General features: G+C 48.7%; 1 protein-coding gene across 4 annotated transcripts in view; it reads right to left on the bottom strand.

Annotated features, from left to right (window-relative positions):
* The window catches only part of fynb (FYN proto-oncogene, Src family tyrosine kinase b), a 56,129-nt gene that overhangs the window by 14,492 nt on the left and 22,316 nt on the right, over positions 1-19,321 (bottom strand). For all 4 annotated transcript variants that reach the window (XM_079290949.1, XM_079290948.1, XM_079290946.1 and 1 more), the window contains 2 exons: positions 7,473-7,729; positions 4,113-4,209 (listed from right to left, as the gene is read on the bottom strand). In XM_079290949.1, the coding sequence (XP_079147075.1) occupies positions 4,113-4,209; positions 7,473-7,719 (344 nt within the window). In that variant the 5' untranslated portion in view covers positions 7,720-7,729. The remainder of the gene's footprint in view (positions 1-4,112; positions 4,210-7,472; positions 7,730-19,321) is intronic.

The raw sequence follows: 19,321 nt of genomic DNA on the forward strand, positions 1-19,321 counted from the left end.
CAGAGAAATGTACTTGATTTTAAAATATATTTATTCATTACAACTAACATCATGAAGTTATTCTTTGACTTTGAACAATGATGGAACTATACCTGAGTGACCCATCTTCTGGGGTGTCTTCTTAGCAACACAGAAGCATAAAAAACAAAAACTGCTCTTTAATGTTATGTAGTATTGTTACTTACATCTTGCTTACATCATGTATTGTTACTTACATCTTGTGAAAGAGATTTTTTATCTCAATGGGACTACCTGGTTAAATAAAAGTAAAAATTAAAAAAAAATAATAATCTTTTTTTTTTTTTATTCAAACGTATTCGGTTCGTCATGCGTACCGAACCGTGAGCCTTTCTACCGAACGGTTCAATACGAATACGCATATCGTTACACCCCTAATATATAAATATATACATATAGCTGAACCGTGTTTCTAGTTCCTCATCTTGATATTGCTTCAGCCTCAACTGCTGCTGGTGCTGTTTGTGACACACAAACTGCAGTTGAGCTGCTTTGAAAAAGGGTGTGTGCTAAATGTCTAGAAGGTGACAAACGGGGGAAGAGGAGGAGAGGCTCCTCAAAGACCTCTCAGTCTGGACACCCACACAGCCATTAGTGTCTCTCTCTGAAGTCCTCTGTGCGTCTCTTCCTCGCTCACCCATCCGTCCCTCACTGCGCCTCACTCTTTTCATTTGTTCATTCACCGAGCTACTCATCTTCCTCCCCCTCGTCTACCTCACATTTCTCATCTTTCTCCTCCTTTCATATTCCCACGCTGAGTTCACCACACCTCCTGCTCCCTCTATTTCCATTTAAAAAGCAGAGCTTCAGTTTATTTGGCCACATTCGTTTGAGGGACATTAGCATGAGAAATGGAACTTTCTCAATGTTGAAATGCGTGGAATGGCACGCATTTCAACATCCACAATATTGAAATTTGTCAGATAAAAAAAAAGGAAAAGGAGATTAATACGATGCATCAGGTACTTCCTGTATGGAAGTACTGGTTGACATGTTTCTTCATTATCACAATCATACACACTGCAGTTTAATTTGACTCTTTCAAACACTAGTCAAGTTTCCATCTAAATTTATTGTACATTTCAAACTAATTTCCAGAAAACTTTGCGTTGAGGCAAACAACTGGTGGCGCAAAGTCTTCAGTGCAGTGAGGGGTGCCATTACACCACTGCAGAAGAAGATCTTCAGTCAAACCTCAAAGTCAGTTTCTATTGCACTTCGTCAACCTTTGCGTTCTCCGATGAACCAGCTTTTCCATCTCGGCCAAGTGTAATTGTATTTAATTGTATTTCTGGCATTTCCACTTGATTTTTCTCCATCCGCGAATTAAAAATATTAACCACCCCGCTGCTGGAAACACAGGAAATTGATGAATTATATGCACTATATCCTCCTGTATGGAATTCATGAAATGTATGAAAAAAAGGAGCTTTATAATTGTGACCCTTTTTTAGGCAACAGGGAAGGGAAATGGCAAGGTATCAAGACAAACGCATTATTGGTTTTGATCTTTTCATGGGATTCGCCAACAAGTTCAAAAAAGAATAGATGATAAATAGACTCCCTGAGGTAAACGTAGAAGTGGATAAGGCAGTCGTCAAGTTGAGGGTGGAGTTTTAATCCATCCATTTATGTTTCATCACTACAAACGCTCTCCCCTCATATTTATTGGTACTTCGCCACCATATCCTCCCTCTCTTCTTCTTCTCACACACACACACACACACACACACACACACACACACACACACACACACACACACACACACACACACACACACACACACACACACACACACACACACACACACACACACACACACACACACACACACACACACACCTGGCTCTCTTAAGGGATAGATAGCGGTAGCGGTTCACCGTCATTACAGATGCTTTGCACAATAACTCATGTACCCCCCCATCCCCGTGCTTTGACGATGTCTCTCTGGCACACTGTGCTCGTTTCCAGTCTGTCCCGCTGACTCTTTTTGTCTCCAGAAACAATCTTTTAAACCCGCAAAAAACCCAACAGGACAGGAAGCACCGACAGAGAGTAAACAAAGAGCCTCCCTCCTGTCTGCCCGTGGTGACTGCTGATGAAAGAATAATTAAACGCAGGGGCCGCGTCAACTGAGACATGTCATACAGCGCCGCAAGGGGCCACAGTGTCATCTATTCACGGCCTGCAGTTCGATCAGAGCGACAGTACATTTCATTCACGGACGGGAGCCGTTTCCTGAGCTTCACAACACACACTCACAGGGACGGCGAGCTGCTTCCTGGACGATGTCATCGCAAAACCAAAAGAGAAGTGCCTTCTGTCAGCCGAGGCTGGGATCTCTGGTGCCCCCCCCACCTGCTCGTGGGAATCTGTCAACCACTTCCTGCAAAGCTCTGACAGGAGGATTTCTAATACTGCCTTTGTCCAGCAGGGGTCAGTGCAAGAAGCCCAGTCCAAAATGTTTGCAGGTTGAAGCAGCGAGGCGTGGGCGGACGAGGGAGGAGGTGAAGATGTCTGGCCCCTGCTGAGGAGGAGGAGAGGAGAGGAAGAAGTGTCTTCCTGCTCGTGGCTGAGGCCCAGCAGGGGCCCCGAGGTGTGTGGTGGAATGTGCGAGACGCCGGCAGGGACAGGATGCTGACTGGGTGTGGTGGTGGGAAGGAAGGCCGACCGCCGCCGGACCGAAGGCTGAGGTGATAAGGCAGCCGTGTACAGTGGAGAGCTTTAAGAGCATTCACATTTCGATATTTCAAACTCTGGATTTTGGTGTGAAAGCAGTTTGTGCTTGTTTATTGGAAAACATCAGTGAAATAAACACTCGCGCTGCATAATATTGACGAATAGTAGAACTACATGCATTGACACTTCCTTCATGTGTGGACACTTTTTCCTTCATACATGTTGAATACGCTTGGCTCTCTACTGTCGGCTTTAATTACAATTCATGGGTAGTTTCAACGGAGATGCATTGCTAGGCGACAGCTTGGCTCCATGTTTACTTCCTGACAGCTTCATTCACTAACACTGCAACAGGAAGTAAACTGGGACACGTTTGCAATGTTTACAACTGTGAAATGGTCTATTGCGTGCAAAGCAGTTGACGCGGTTTATCCTCTTTCCCCCATAATTCCAAATCACATTGTTCTTTATTATTTGTTTTTATTTATATTACGTGTATTCAGTTAACTGCTGAATTCTATTTTCATTGAAATTTCCCAACGTGAAGGGAATCTAAACGCTGTTTCTCCACACTTCAGGTTGGGAAATAACTGGATCCTTTATTTTTGTTTGCCAAATTGAAACATTAAACCAAAAATACTAAAATCAAACTAGAACATGTCCACCATGTGTTTATTCTTTAAATTATAGCATGTAAACCAGGAGTAAAGCACCAATATATAATACAATATCATTCTCCTACATACAGTATATATATATATATATATATAATCTTTCAACATTGTTCCTTGCTGTGTCTGACATTGATGATGGAATGAGCTAACGAGTGGGCGATCTAGTGCGAGTCCAACACGCGCAGCACGGATCAGACCATCAAGTCATTTCTGAAACAATAGAGTTGCTTGCCGTCCCTCTGCAGTGATGCACAGTGCACGCAGAGAGCAGCGTAATCACCTCGAAACCTAACGGAGGATAGTGTCGGAGCACAGACCCAGCAGCCCCCCCCCCCATCCCTCCCCCCGCCTCCTCACATGTCACTGCAGCGCTCCAGAAACCCAAACAGAGAGGCAGCTCCAAGCAGCCTCATGCAGACGGAAACAAAATATGAATCTGCAGAGCCGAGGCCACAATGGTTAAAGAGCTGACACACACACAGGCACACACAGGCACACACACACACACACAGGCAGGCTGTACGTCTGCATTTCTGCTGACCGGAAAGAAAGATCAGCCAACATCACTGTGGGTGCAGCAGGGGTCCTTCCAGTCCAAGCTCAGAGGGGAAGTCCTCAAGGAACACCGCACTCATCGCAGCTGGCTGGAGTCCCCGCTCGTCTTAAATGAACGGCGTTTACCGCTCGTCGTCACACCGCAACACTTCTTAGCCGCCACTCTTTACCCATAGCTGACTTACGTGCTGTTGATAATCTGGAACCGCTCTCCTTTCCTGAAGGTGAGGTCGTCCTCCGTCCGCGCCTCGTAGTCGTAAAGTGCCACGAAGAGGGTGACTCCTGAGGGAGGGACAGAAAGCACAGCGTCAGCGCCAGGCGCGTTGCCTTCACCATATTGAATTACAATTGACATTTAGAAATGCTTTTCATGGTCCCCTAACTTTTTATCTGGTGCCAGCATTTCAAACTTTTCAATCATCCAGTGAACAGTGATGGATTGGCTGCGTTTGACTGTTTTTGTGGCTTTTCTAAATGGGGGGGGGGGGGGTGCAGCCAGGTGGAGGCCAGCACAGCATGGCCGTTCAGAACCACTATGAACACTTCGGTTGTTGTCAGACGACACGTCGGGGCTCCAGACTAACTGTTAACATTGGTTGCGCCGTCTTTTGGTGCTGCAGTGATACATTACAATTGTTACCTTTTCTGTCGGTCCCCATACACATTGGTAATTTGTAAACACATTATGTAGATGATTGGGAACAGGAATAGTTTGGTGCGACGCCTTTGATAAGATTTCTGGTGGCTCTAATTCTTTTTGCCGGTTCGGCGTTCCTGAGGCTGAACCGGCGTCGTAATGGCAGAATAACTTTTGCAGAATCATTCTCACAAAGTAACCCAAAGTCACCTTCTCCTCTCCACGGAGTCGCATCCCCTCTCCCACATCTCCCCTCCATTAATCCTACTAATTCATGCCCTCGTCCTGGCGGAGAACAGCAGCGCTCATTTGAATATCTCACAGCGGCACTTTCTCTCACAGGAACCACTCCCCGGCGTTACGCTCCTGGCGAACGTGACGAAAGGAATTCGGGCTGGTTGCAGGATGTGTCAACAGATCGCAGCGGGGGGGGGGGGGGGGAATACAAATGAAGATGGGAGGTGGAGGAAAAGCTCTAACTGTTAAACGGCCCTTTTAGGGGTGCCGGGTAAAAAAAAACATAAATAGACCAAACAGTCCATGATTAGGAGACGACGGAGAAACAGAGGAAAACATTTAGTGAAGAGATAAACTCCCCGGGGGACGAACTAAACCACATAATAGGGCTCGCATCTCAATACGGCTTCAATTCAGTGAACACAAAATGTGAAATTACACTCTGAAAAGATGAATCACTCATTCTCGCTTACTTTTAATTGGGGTTACAGGGTTATATAGTATCGTTGAGAGCTCCGTCTATAAATGGATTCACTTTCCAACAACTGGATAAGACGCCGAGCTCTTTGCCGGTTGACTCGCTGTGTGTGTCTCTTAATGACAGAATCAGCTAAATCCCTACAAGAAAGTTTCCGGGGGGCATGGGAATGCCAGTCTGAAGCAGAATGCGTGACGCGTCAGTAATGTGAATCCAGCCGGGCGGTGTAGGGCCACAAACGTTGATCGGTCTAGTGACAGGAGCTGGGATTTGGGGATGCCTCAGTCCAGTTCGACTCCCACGAGGCCGGCTGGAAACCTCGCTAGATAAAAGCCAGTGGCCTGAAAACCATTATCGTTCCATTATCTCGCCCACAATCGACTCTACTGACGTACGAGACTGGCAGCATCACAGTGGCTGAACCAGAGAAGAATTTGTCTGCGCCAAAGTTACTGAAAAGTATTTGTAGTAATAAAAGTTCTTGCACAATTTCGATAATGCTTAAATCTGCAGTGTTCCCCAGAGAACGTGGTTCTATTAGTGGTGGTACACTTGGGAATTGGGGGTGGGAATCACGGTAAAACACATTACTATGAAATGAGTTTATGAAATTATGAACAGTGTTATAAACTGGAATTGTCCTTTAAGAGGTCTGTCTCTCCATCACCATCGCTCACTGTCGTAGTTTGATTGGTCTCGACTCATAACAGCGCAGGAGTGCAGCGATCAGACGGCAGCACTCCAGAGTGTTTCGCTCAGGTCTGAGGCGGCTGCAGCTATTAAGCTGCTTCATGCCTCTGAGTGTTTGACAAATGGAAGTCGAATGGGCACTTCTTCAAAGCCCACTTAAACTCTCTTGATCACATGTTTTTTTTTCCCCACTTCAGACGCTCTGACTGGGACTGAGGCTCTCTGGGAAACCGTGTTGATATGACGAGAGGGCGTGTGAGGCATCTCTCTGTCACCGATGGAGAGGACCCGCCGCCATTTACGTGTCAGAGAGACGGGAAAACAGAGAGAAGGGAGGGCACGCTGTTCGGAAGAGAGCGTCTGATTGGAACGCAACGCAAGACCCTGAACGCCTCACCGCTGTGGTTTCGCACTGTTCGAATGTTTCATTAGTTCAGCAGAGGTGGGCGTTAGGTATAAACTGGCGCATTGATTCATCCCGGAGCTGTCTGCGGGGATCCCACTCAATGAGTTACATAAGATCAGAGGAATTTCCATTTGGCGAACGGACATCAGCAAAAGATCAACTGATGATCGATACGATTTCCGATGCCAACCGCAATTTGGGCTCCTCTGCAGGGCGACGGAGGGGGTTGATTGTGGCCGTCAGAGCAAACCAGCTCAGCAGCTGTGTTATAACAGGGGTTGGGAGGGAAGGGCCGGCTTATGCCCACATTTCCCCCCCACCAGGAGAAAATTAAAAAGCTAAAACCCCCTCTCTGCTCCTCTGCCCGCCGAGCGGACATAATCCGCACTTTGAGGGAGAGGGCTCCTGCTAGGTCGAGTGGAAACGCAGAGTTCCTCTACAGAGCCGGCCCGGGGCTCAGTCCAAACATAAAGGATATCCTGAGTAGGAATATTCCCCATTATAAACAAGGATCCCCGGCCCACAAAGCCCCAGCGCCAAAGCCAGCCGGACGTTCCTGACAGGGGGCGTCGGTAGGGGGGGGGAGGGGGGCTGGGCTGGGTGTCGGCGGTGGGGCTGCACGAGGAGCTGTGAGGCGAGGATCGTCAAGATTTTGGGCTGACGAAGGCATTCTTTAAACGCACAAGGCTCCCCGAAGAGTTTGCAAACGGAGGTGTGTGTGTGGGCGGCCTGCGAGCCAGTCTGTCACTGGGTGTGTAGGATGCTGTAACTGCGTGGGAATGCAGTCAAAATAAATGACCTTCACACTCCACCGCTGCAGATACTTTCCGTGTTCCGACGAAACAATAAAGACGCACTGAAGTACCAATGAGCTACTTCCTCCTCCTCTGTTCTTTCCAAAATACAGATCGTCTCTCCTTTGCTGTCTCTTTGAGATCACTTTTTGATTGACGTCATTCCCCCCGGAGATTTGCCTATTTTTGAGTGCAAAAAGCATGGGCTAAGTGCGATTTCAGTGACCAATCAGAGAGCTTTGTATTTGATATTCGAGCAGGTCGGATGGTGACTCTTCCTAACTAGCTGTGAACATCCCTCACCTGTCCCGCCGCGGGTCCTCAGGGTTCCGGTGTGAGAGGAGGTGCTGACCCCCCCGAAGACAGTCATCCCCTGTCCGACGGGGGCGTGGAAGTTGTTGTAGTTGGGGATGGCGGCGACCCCGAAGCTGGGGTAGTGCTGCGGCGTGGGGTCGGCCCCATAGCGGGAGCCCGCTCCCTGGGAGACGGCGGTGTCACGGTCGTCCGTGAGTTTGGTTACTTCCTTATCCTTGCATTGCACACAGCCCATTATCTATAATCTGTGGACGACAGGGGGATGAAAAAGGGGGGGGTTGGTTTATGTTTGTTTATAAAAGACAGCAGGAAGATTACATGTTGATAAAGGGGCGGGAGACATAAAAACACAAACAGGCTAAAAGAGCATTAACGCAGGCAATGAATTGAAGGTGTGTACTATGAGCTGGACGGCTGGATCAATGAGATGAAACACAGTCTGTCTGGCTGCGCTCAGCGCACCCGAACATAGCTGCACTCATCGCTCCGCTCAAGGTTCTCCGCTCACGCTGCTTTCTCTGCGGACGACATTCTTCTGCTGATCGGCAGGCAGGGACATTGAGTTTATAGCTTCACACCGCACACACAAGTATGTGTATCCCCGGATGACTCGCACAAACAAGCGTGTCTCTTTCTCGGTCAGGGGGAGGGAATAACGGGCTTTGGAGAGTGACGCGAGGACGGCGTGTCGGCGGACGAACGCTGGTTTTCGTCATGAAGACGGACAACCGGCCTTCGCCTGTCTTGAACATTTTGGACGGAGCGTTGGACTCTATTCTTTACCGCGCCGTCTACCGAGGAATCCTCTCCCATAATCCCACTTCTGTAAAAGTTATCTTGCACTGCACGTTAAGCTGCAAGTCAAGGCCCCCTTCCAAGGGTCTGGGATCAAACCCACAATGGACCAGCCCCCCCTTAAAGGGTCTGGGGGGCGACCCAAAGCGCACATGTTTATGAATGTTATTATTTAGTTATTTCCGTTATTTGCCCTATTTATTTATTTACTTTCTTATTGTCTTTTCACGTTTTGCACATTTGTAATAGAAAGAAGGTTTCTCCAGACTACGGTCTTAAAAAAACATCTTCAAATACTTTCTCAGCAGTATATTAACAACTAAACTGAATGATGGTCATTCCCTCGGCAAAATGAATTGCTGAGATTTGAAAAATGACGCACCGCAGCAGGGGCACACGATTACCCTTGAACAATGCTGCGTACCCCCAAAGGAATCAACGCCGTCTAATTGTTGCTCTGCAACAACAAGGACCAAAATACCAGCGTCGGGCACGGAGACACAACGGGCCATACATCCAGGCTCTCCTCTGAAGACAAAGTGTCGGTCTGGCCTTCAGCCAGTCTGTCCTTCAGCCAGTCTGTCCTCAGAATGTGTCACTTGAGAATATATTTCACTCCCTGCTCTCTCTCTCCCCCCCTGCCTTCCCTCTGTCTCAGTCGCCTCATCTGACTGCGGAGAGAAGCAGGATTCACTTGTGACACACCGTGAGGACAGAGAGGAGAATGATGCTTCCCGTGGGCTTCCCCTTTTCTTAGGAGCGGCAATGAACAAGTGGAGGATCGTAGAGGAGGCATCGCACTCCTCAGTGTGGCTGACAAACAATAAACCTGAAATGAGATAATCACGCCCCGGTCTAATGAGTAGCTGCCGGAAACAAGAGGCTGAAAAGTAACCGAACAGCAACACCAGCACACAATATCTATCATCCATCACTGTGAAATCTGCTGTGGGCGTTCATGGTCCCCAGAGGGTGGTCCATAGGGTTTTTGTCTGGTGCCACGTACCACGGACACCAGACATTTAAAAGACCAAACGAGGAATCAAAAGAAAAATACGATGACCCGCCCCGCGGCCATATGCCTCCACCAACCAGTCAGGCTGCAGTTTACATCCATACCTGTGGGAAATGTCATCACTTCGTCATTTTGTCCAATCAGACATTCGTGTGAAATTGCCATAATTAGCGTATGACTTGTCACGTGTCGTGCGAGGACATCGGTGGAGATGCGAGTGGGAGTACGAGAGAGGAGTGGAGTACAGAAAGCGTAGCTTATGGTTTTCAATGTCATGGCTGAATATTTAGATCAACAACGTGGATGAGGATGCAACATTTGTGTAAGAGACCTCTCCTTGAGCGAGATGTGGTTACACAATAACGAGCAGGCCGGATGAAGCGAAATGTAAAAACAAAAAAAGGTTTAAGTCTCTGTTAGGTCCTTTCCAAATGACAAAAAAAATTCTGATTCGCAAGGGACTAATTATGAGTATATACGGTAGGTCATTTGTTGTGAATACTAGTCCTGTGTGTCTACGGCTACAGACTCAAAAACATGGGAAAATAGTGTTAACATGCCAACGGTTCTCTTTCAGCAACATGTCGTAATAATTCTTCCATCACTGATCAAATCAGGATACTTCCATGTAGAAGTACCCATTCTTACAATTACTACTGTACTTAATTGATTATTTACATGTGACTCCTTCCATCCTGGATTTCCATATTGCTAATCGTAATAAACGCTGCGACGTCTCGGATTCAGCTGGCAGGTCTTTAACCTCCGACATTCAATGCAACTTCTACCACTTTAGAACGATGGTGTCTGTTGAGCCCTCTTCTCCGCCAATTGAGGACGGGAGCCTCACACTGACTGACACGCTGTGACCGCTCTCTCAGCATAATTACAGGCCCATCCCTCAGACGGCACGCGGAGGCCGAAACGCCCGTCAGCCGCGATCACAGGTTGTCACAGGAAGTGAGAAAGCACCGTATTATTTGTGTTTTTTTCAAACCCAAACAAGAAAACACGGCAAGGACCAGCCTTTTCAAACTGAACGCCCGTGTCTTCTCTCTTATGTGTTCATTGTGTGTCTTGTTTTTAATGTTAGCATCTTTTAAGAGCTGCCTGATATGGGTACCTAAAGGCAACAACAGAGGCGATGCCACGCTCGGCGCCAGACTGCCGAGCGTCTCTAATCGTGTGTGTGCTCACAGCGGACGGCTGAGACCAGGAAGTGCTCGGCGTTCTGACCCCCGTGACCGGCAGAGGCACACCGAGTCAGCTTTGGGATACAAACGTATTGATCCCTCGGAGCCGGACGGACGGCATTTCCTGTGCAGTGGGTACAACGATAACCTTTGGAGTCGGGTGTGTGTTTCCGGGGAGAGGTCTGATTTAGCATCACAGCTACGGAGCCGTCACGTAGGTAGGTGGCTCTGATGGATTCCTGATTCGGGGCAGATCATCTCTCACCACTGCGATGTGTCAAGCAAATGAAAGGGAAAAAATGCCAAAAGGTGTCTCAGTAAGCAATCTGCTCGAGTCCCAAGTAATAACCCCGTTTGCCCGACGTCTTCCTCAGCAGCGCTGTCTGCTCATCGCCCGTTGCTCTTTGAACTGAAGGCTCTTTCATCTCTTTATTTCTCTCCTCCTTCCCTCCTTTTCACGCAGCCCTCTCTGCTGATTAATTATTCCTCCTTCACATTAAAAAAAAAGCCGCCACCTGCTTGCCGTAGGGGCCGTTTTTCGTTTTTTCAATCCCAGAGGGCTGTCGCTTCAAACCGATGAACCCTCCGGGGGAAAATCTAATTTCAGGGCAGGACGTGACCAGCGGTGGAGTGGGCTCTATAAATAGTTAACGCAAAAAGGCTATTCATAGAACACTGGATGGACACAATTCATTAGGTGCTTTAATTGGTGCCAAAGACTGAAAGCATGTGCACATGTAAAGAGAGTGATTGAAGGAGTGAATGGGGGAAGACTGGTTAACTCAACATGAAACAAGGTGGCGTCCAACAGTCTGAGAAAAGATAGGCGGATAAAGAAGGGTGCTGAGGCGGGGGGTTCATACAGAAGCACGGCCACGTGCACGTGCCACTCTGAGTGAATCATTTATGGGAAGGTTGCACGGAGCTGAAGGTATGTCATGGCGTTCGGGGGCAGCCGTCCGGGGACCTGAATTCACATTTGATGGAGAGGTGATGGGGCGGGTCCTCTGGGGCTCTGGGTGGTTGTTGACGGAGGTCTTAATATCACGGTTTAACCCCTCGGGGAAGGCTTTTTCCACCCCATCGGTCACTGGAGGTGTGAAGTGAACCCCGGCGGGATCGTGTCCGTGTGAGTGAAAACACCTCCGGCTCCAGGAGAGTGGAAAGAGGGTGGGTGGAGGCTGGAGAGGTGCGAACTAATTTGTTTTCACACGGATTGGGACATACATGTGGCAGAATTATTAGTATACAACTCATCACAATTTTAAACCGTGCCGCTGGAAACGGAGAGCTCTCGGCTCGGGACCCATCTCCCTCCCATGTCTGCAAAGGCCGCTGATGATGCAACAGACCCTGCTGTCTCCCACTCTGTTGTTGTACGGGCAACCCATCATGATAATAATCACTTTACACCGTCCTCGTGCTGTACCCTTCATCAGGAGGAACAGCTAAATAGACAGACAGAGAGGTCTACACGAAGTCATCGTCAGGTAGAAAACCACTACAGTGGAGGAAGAACGGTGGCTGATAGAGAGGAGGAAGAGGAGTGAGATGGAACTGAAGCATAAAGGCGAGAGTGGATGGACAGGAAGACCCCCCCCCCCCGACTCTTGTCAAAGGGAGCGGGATAATGATGGACTCCGGGTTGTCACATGCTGCGCCGGCTTCTTCTGCCAGAGGGAAGGCCCTCGTCTCCGCACTCCCAGCATGCCGTCCTGCCTGTGTCATGCAGAGAAGAGGAGGCCCGTGCCAGTCAGCGTTACCACTCACACTTCATCGCTTCCTCTTGTATTTCATGTGAGCAACGAGCACGCATGCAGCCAGCATCCTCACAAGTCACCGTGTGCGTCACATCTGGGCCTGAACACGGCACCATGACAGAAAGCTGGGGTCGACGGGTTTAACAACATAACATTCATTCACGTCAAGTCTCTGCTGCCTCGCCTCTCCTCACATTTATGGGTGATGGTGTGAAGGGACACCGTTAATCACCGATCACTGGTGAGGAGACAGTGTGGAGGAAAAGGTTAATCGGAACCCTAAGGCTAGCACGCCCGGTTAACTGCTGTTCTTACCGAGGACTTTATGGTGATGCTGACGCTAGCAGCTTTGTCATAACCATGGTTTCATATCAGCATCATGTCGGAAGAAGCGACTTCGGCCTGTGGAGGAAAATAAAACTCCCAAGCTTCTTTGGTGGCCTTTTTTCCCCTTTCCTCCTTTTCTGTAAACATCTTCTCGATTTTAACTCTGGTGTTCATGAGCTGCTTGGTTTTTGCACTTCACAATCAAATGAACACATCCACTTTTTTCAAGGCTAGAAAAGGGTATATTTGATCCTAAATACAATGTTAACGCACTTAACATTAACGCCATCAGACGGAGCGGAAGTGTGTCTGGGCCGGATTGGATTTGGGCCCTTGTTTGAAAAAGATCCACAGATTTTGAGAAGTAAAACGCGATCATTTTAAACTGCTACGTGTGATGTTAAATTCGTGACCTTAACAGGGTTAGCAACAGTAACAAAGGGGGTCGTGGTGACGGGTTGATTATTTAGAATTAATTGAGTTTTAAGTGCGTAAACAGAACACAGGACTGTTTTTACTGTAGTTGAATTCAATTACATCATTTAAAAAAAATTCTAAAATTATGGACCATCAGAATAGTGTGTTACTCAGACAATCTCAAAATGAAAACAAAAAAAAGTTGACATGCTTTCCAAATTGTTTGCTTGGTATTAAATAAAAAGGGACCAGTCTAGACAAACGACCTCGACCAATGTTCTGGCCTAGCCCGTCTGTGGGCAGCCCTAGCTTTGTGCCACGGGGTCCCTGAGGTCACCTGGCACATCACAGGAAAAAACCGCCGCCGACACAACACCGCTGTTACCCCCCCAAAAAAAAACACTCCCGTTGCCTCCAGGGCAACCCTCCATCGCGCCATCCTGACCAATAGGAGACAAAGTGGCCTCCCCTCCCCCCATTCCAGGGAACCAGGCTCTGCTGTGGTGGGCGACAGGAAAGCACACACAGCTGACCAGAGACACTCACTAAGGGAGGCAACAGGAGGAAATGATTTTCAACCTTGAGACGATGTCAGTAGAGGAGGAAATGTTGAATTAAGTGGAGAGGAGAAACAAAAACACATTTCTCCCAGGAAGATTGTCTTTTTGAAACGGTAGACCTCAATAAGACACGAATAGCTGCCAACGGCTTCCCCGAGGTCAACATTAAAGCCTCAAGTAAGCGCTCAAAGGCTGAAGCTCCTGCACCGCCAGAAACCAGTTTACTTCAAAGAGGCCTGGTGGAGTCAATAAAGCCAAGGATCTGGGCTCGATTATCTCGTTTTCACAGCTCTTTTTTACAGCACGCATCCCCGCAGGAGGTCCGCCTCAGGATGCACCGACCGCCTCCTCAGCACGGAGATCATAAAGGCCCGTCTGCGCCACCTGAGCCTGCAGACAGCCGTAGAGCACAGAAAAGTAGGGAGGCAGGCAAGTTTGAGCATTAACGTATCTCCACTTATTTTTTGTATACACTGCTGGCTCGTCTCCTCTCTCCCGTTGGGGGATTACGAGCTGTCAAAACTGGAACAGCCCTCCCTCCCGGAGAGGCCACATGCTTGTCTACATCTCTTCCTGCTGGCTGAGCGTGGATCACAACAACACAGGCCCGTGATCCTCTTCTCTCTTGCTCGCCCTCTCTCTCCCTCTGTACTGCGTGGAAGGAACAAGCCTCAGTCGAAATGCAAGCCGGGCGGGACCAGCGGTGACACCATTGTGTCAGGGCGGCTCAGTGTCAGCAGCGGTAAGGGACGACAGCAGCGGCACCGGTAGGAGCCGGCGGAGGGAAGACGGCGGACACCTCGTGATCCTCAGAGGTGGCGATGGCACAAAAACTGTCGGGCCTTCTAGAGTCCGGACTACTACTGCAGCCATTCTCCTCCTCAGTAAAACTGAAGGGATGGAAGCTATTGGTGCTGAAATGATCAACAGATCGGTTGATGAACCAAAAACAATGTTCAGAGTTAGAGCCCTTCATATGGAGGCATCAGTGCTACATTGACACTGTTTCAAAAGCAGCTAAAAGCTCCTCACGGTAACCTCAGTTAAAGAGCTTCTTTTTTTTTTTTTGTCCCAGCCCTTTAATGTTTTCCAAGTCAATATGTGCAGCCTCTCACCCAATATATCTTCTCCGTCTTTTCACGGTGGAGGTAATAAATCTTGCTCCAGGTGCTCTTTGTGCTCTGGCTCCGTTTTATTGGAACAAGAAAATAAATAAATAACGTGGCTGCTGGAAGAGAAGGCTTGCGAACCTTTATTAAACGGCCAACAAGGTTACGAACATGTCAGCCAGGGACGTGCAAAAATAAATAAAAAATGGAGTGGTGCCGCTTGATGTGAGCCCTGCAGACGTGCGCTGACAGCTGACCTTCTGTTAATAATGCAGCCGTGTCCAGGACTTGACCTGGCAGCCCCCCCCCCCACGATACTCTTCACTCCCCCTCTGGGCTCCGGATGAATCAACGGCAGTACAAAGTTTTGAACCAGCAGTCGCCCTTCATTAGGTGATCTACATGTGCTGTGAGAAAAAGAAGAAGCCGTACCAACTGTGCGTTTCAGCTCGTGGGCGCTGCATTTTCCTGCCGATGTGCAGTAGGAGCAACAACCCGCTGAACGCGCACTTATCTGGGCCTCATCGCTGTGTGACGGGATGTGGTTAAAAAGCCTGAAATACACCTTGAAACGGTGTCACATTTCCATTTAACTCTCTGAGAACATCGGCGTTGCGATGACGTGGCTCGCCCCCCCCCAAAAAAAAGCTGAAAATAACTGCTCGCTACTTCCATTCAGGAGGAAGACAGTTTTGCCTCGCGTCCGACTCGACCAGTCATCCTATAAATAGAGGAGGCCTCTGTGTCCCGCCCCAGCCAGCTCCCTGCGTTTCATCTTCGCAGTTCCACTTTCCAAACCCGGAGTCGAACAAGGCGGGGGGGAGGGTCGGCGTGGTGTCACGGGTTTTGACTCGTGTCATCCACTTTCTACAGCAGGAGTGAAACACAAAGCTTACTTTGAAGTGCTCCACATGTTGAGGCTACTACGCCTCTCCACTAGCAGCAGATGCATGTTTTATGACGCCGGCAGCCACATCCATCCTTCCTGACAGGAGAAATGAGCATTAGTGCTGCGCTCAATTCCTCTACCTCGCAGGAGGAAAAGGAAGTGACAGAAAAGCATCTTTATACACGACGTCACCTTTCTTCTGCCGGCACTAATAATTTGTGAGCACACAGATGTTTTGATAAGACCATGTGGTCCATCAATTTTAAGTTTCGCAATACATTCCTAGAACTTTCAGATTCGCGTTCATGAGTTTTTACTCAACTTACCTTCTTTTTTTATTTTGGAAAATGTATGTTATTGTTATGTATTTGGAGTATTGGAGAACTTCTGTGCCATTAAGAGTTTATTGAACTGCTGATGAACATCAGAGGCGGACGTCACAGGAGCAAGATTTACCTCGAAGCGAACGAGGCACGGTTGCCCATCATCGCCCTCCCCTCCGTTGCTAGGTTACCACATTCCTGAGCACAGTGCTGCTATGGGGTTCCTCGCTCTGGCAGAGCCGGGGTTGAGTGGTACTGATGCAGTAGCCATGGCGATGGCAGATCCTGTGAGTGACAGAGGATGAACCGGCGCAACATCACTCCCACCTTAAGACAGCACTGCTTCAACATACGTCTCTGTGTGTGTGTGTTTTGTGCCGTGCCTCAGAGGAGAGGAGCGTGTGCAGCTGTGCCTGGCTCAGTACGGCACGTTCCGGCACACAGAGCTGCAAGCGTCTAGACAACAACCCCCCCCCCCCCCCCCCAGCACCCTCCAAAGAGGATTGTGTCCCGGCTGTGGATCATCTTTAAGGCTCATCACTCTTTGTCTTATCGCGGTTCACCCCTGCAAAGAGCAACGCGGCCCTACAGGAGAGACGGGATGTGAACATGAATGCCAATTTTCACAAACTGACGACTAAAATGTCAAATGAATGGAGCTTGTTAAAAAAAAGGAAAATAAATGTTTTTATGTTTCTTCATCACCGAAATTAACGTAGAAAACTGCAATAGAACAGTCCACACCTACATGGAAACACAATCATGACTAGAGGTATGAACTCAAACATGTCTGTTATGCAGCACATTCATAATGTCACAAATCGTAAAATGAAACATTTATTTGTGTTTTACATAAATTGAGAAAAATTTGTCTATATATGGTTTTCAAGTACCAACAAGTGTTACCAATATTAGGGGAAAGAATGAGGGCTCCACGTGCTCTACATATTAAACTTCTTGTTATGATGTGGGGTGTTTCACGGACCCAAATGCAGACTCAGACAGCAAAGTTCTACTTCAAAACCAAGGTTCGTTTATTTCTCTCAGTCAAGGGAAAAAACAGGAAATGGACAAAGTCAATAGGAGGAGTCTCCACGCCTCCGCCCGGTTCCAAGCCGGAAAGTGGCTAATCCTGCGGAGCGGCAGACGAAGCCGACAGGAAAACTGTCAACGTCAATACGGAGGCGCGTCCTCGCGCTCTGCTCGGATCTCAGCCGGGAAGTGGCCGGTCCGCGGCTGGCAGGCAGGCTGGATCGTCTGTGTGACACCCGAGGCTCGACACAGGAACGCCAAGACTAAACAGTTGATCTCCGAGGAACGAACTGGAAGGCTTCCTCGTACAGGTGAAAACCCGAGGCTCGACACTGTACGGCAGGCAGGTCGGAAAAACGAGAGGCATCGTTCGTAGCGGCTCTTCAGAGAGTGAACAAATGGACTACTCACGTGCCGGAATACCAGGTAGGTAAACGGACGGACTGACAACTGGGATGAGAGTGACAGGAGTATTTATGTCAGCTGGAGGCGATCACAGGAGATGAGGCACAGCTGTGCCTACGGAGAGAGGCGTGGCAGTGGGCGGGACTCTTAGAAGGACACTACTGAGGGAAATACAGCCGAGTTTGACATAAATCCTCACACATCTTATTTTATATTCACACCCTCTACTCACAACTAATGTGTTAGTATCATTTTCAGAATTTTAGGCATATTTTGATTATTATTGGGATAATATTTGGGGCAAATATTTCTGTCCGGGATAATTCTGACATAAAAATTTCCCATCATCCTATGAATCAATCTCCCTACATTATGGTCAAACCGTTGTTGGGGGGGGGGGGGGGGGGGGGGTACTTCCTGTGTGATTGACTGACCATCAGTCGTGGTTCCGTCAAAGATAACCAGCCTCTATCACACATACATCTATAAATACATACGACACATGAGATCAGAACATTAGAAGTCACTGTGACAAGCGCCCTGTCCGATGGAAGTGCTTGACCCCGCAGACACCCGAAGCTGTGAGTCTGTATTGTCCACCTCTCACACTTGATTACGAACGAGGTTTGACTTTCGGTCACCGCGGTAATATCATACGAGAGATGAGGCCTGATGCCATTAGCCCCCCCCCTGCTGTCTGTCTTTGGTTTGCTACGAGGCTCCAGCAGAAACACAGCGGGCTCCTTCAAGATGAATCAACAGGGACCGTCTGAAGAGGGCTGCGGTGCTGATGGAGAAGCAGTAGGTGGGATGTCGGACATTTAGGAAAGAATGGCAAAATGAATGTGAAAGATTAGCTGGTGTTCTCACTATCAGTCACACTTCCTGCATTTCCTTTTCTTATTTCATATCGGTGTCATGGTGTGGTGCCACCCCAAGGTTTTTACCCATGCGTGAGCTAACAAAGACATCTTACATCCATGGCTGATTACTGCAGCTACGATTCTATCTCCAGCTTTCGGCTGACTGTGGACGGTGTCTGCAGCACAACGCATGGTCCGCAGCACTCGGAGCGTTTATGCATTTTTAACTGTGTTCGAGTAGACAAACAGTTGCACTAGTGTTTCTAACAACTACCAGCCTTAGTAATGGAAGATTGTAGTTTTTAAAGGGATAGTTTGGATGTTTTGAAGTGGGGTTGTATGAGGTACTTATCCATAGTCAGTGTAATCCTAAGCAGTAGATGGCGGTTGGGAATACCCCCCCCCCCCGCAGAGGCTGTGAATCAGCCGAGCAGCGGTCTTCTCCCAGCAGTCAAAACACAGAGGTTAAAGTAGCACTAATTCCTGCGGGGCTGCTCCCTGGGGATCCGAAGCCCGGCATATGGACGAGGCCCAACGGCCACCCTCGCTCCACCCCCCCGACATTATAATCAGAACCTCGTCACTGCTAAACATCCAACATGTGGAGCACCGATGGAAACCCGCGGCCAGTTATCGAACGAGCCAGACTGCCCCGAACGGAGGAAGCCAGTGCAAACATTAAAAAGTGCTCTCCTCTCGGCGTTGGCACCACCGAAACCGCACTCGATGACGACGACAACGCTGAGCGGGAACTCCGAGGGAATCGAAGTGCAGCAGTCCACGCGGTGGGGCGTTTAGATAACTGGAACCCCGTGGGATTTGCCCCAGGGTGTGTTTTTCTTTGTCCCAATTCAATTGCGTCGTGCCCGGGAGGGTCCAGATTGGTGCTCATACGCAAACCAGAGTGAAAGACTCCATTGTTGGCCTCTGCGCGTCCGTGTTTGGCCCATCAGAGTGGGATGCCACTTACAAGGCCTCGCGCACAATATACCTGTCACGGCTCTAAGTAAGTCTGAAGCTTCAGTCAATGAGGCGCTACGGCTGCTGTTGTTCAACCATCGGATTCCCCTCACCCCTGCTTTTATCAAAACCGGCCAATGAAAAAAAATCTGAGCTTATTCTCTGCTCCCGGGCCATATGGCGGCCTCC

Source organism: Melanostigma gelatinosum (assembly GCF_949748355.1).
Source record: "Melanostigma gelatinosum genome assembly, chromosome: 19".
In the NCBI taxonomy this organism is placed as follows: Eukaryota; Metazoa; Chordata; class Actinopteri; order Perciformes; family Zoarcidae; genus Melanostigma; species Melanostigma gelatinosum.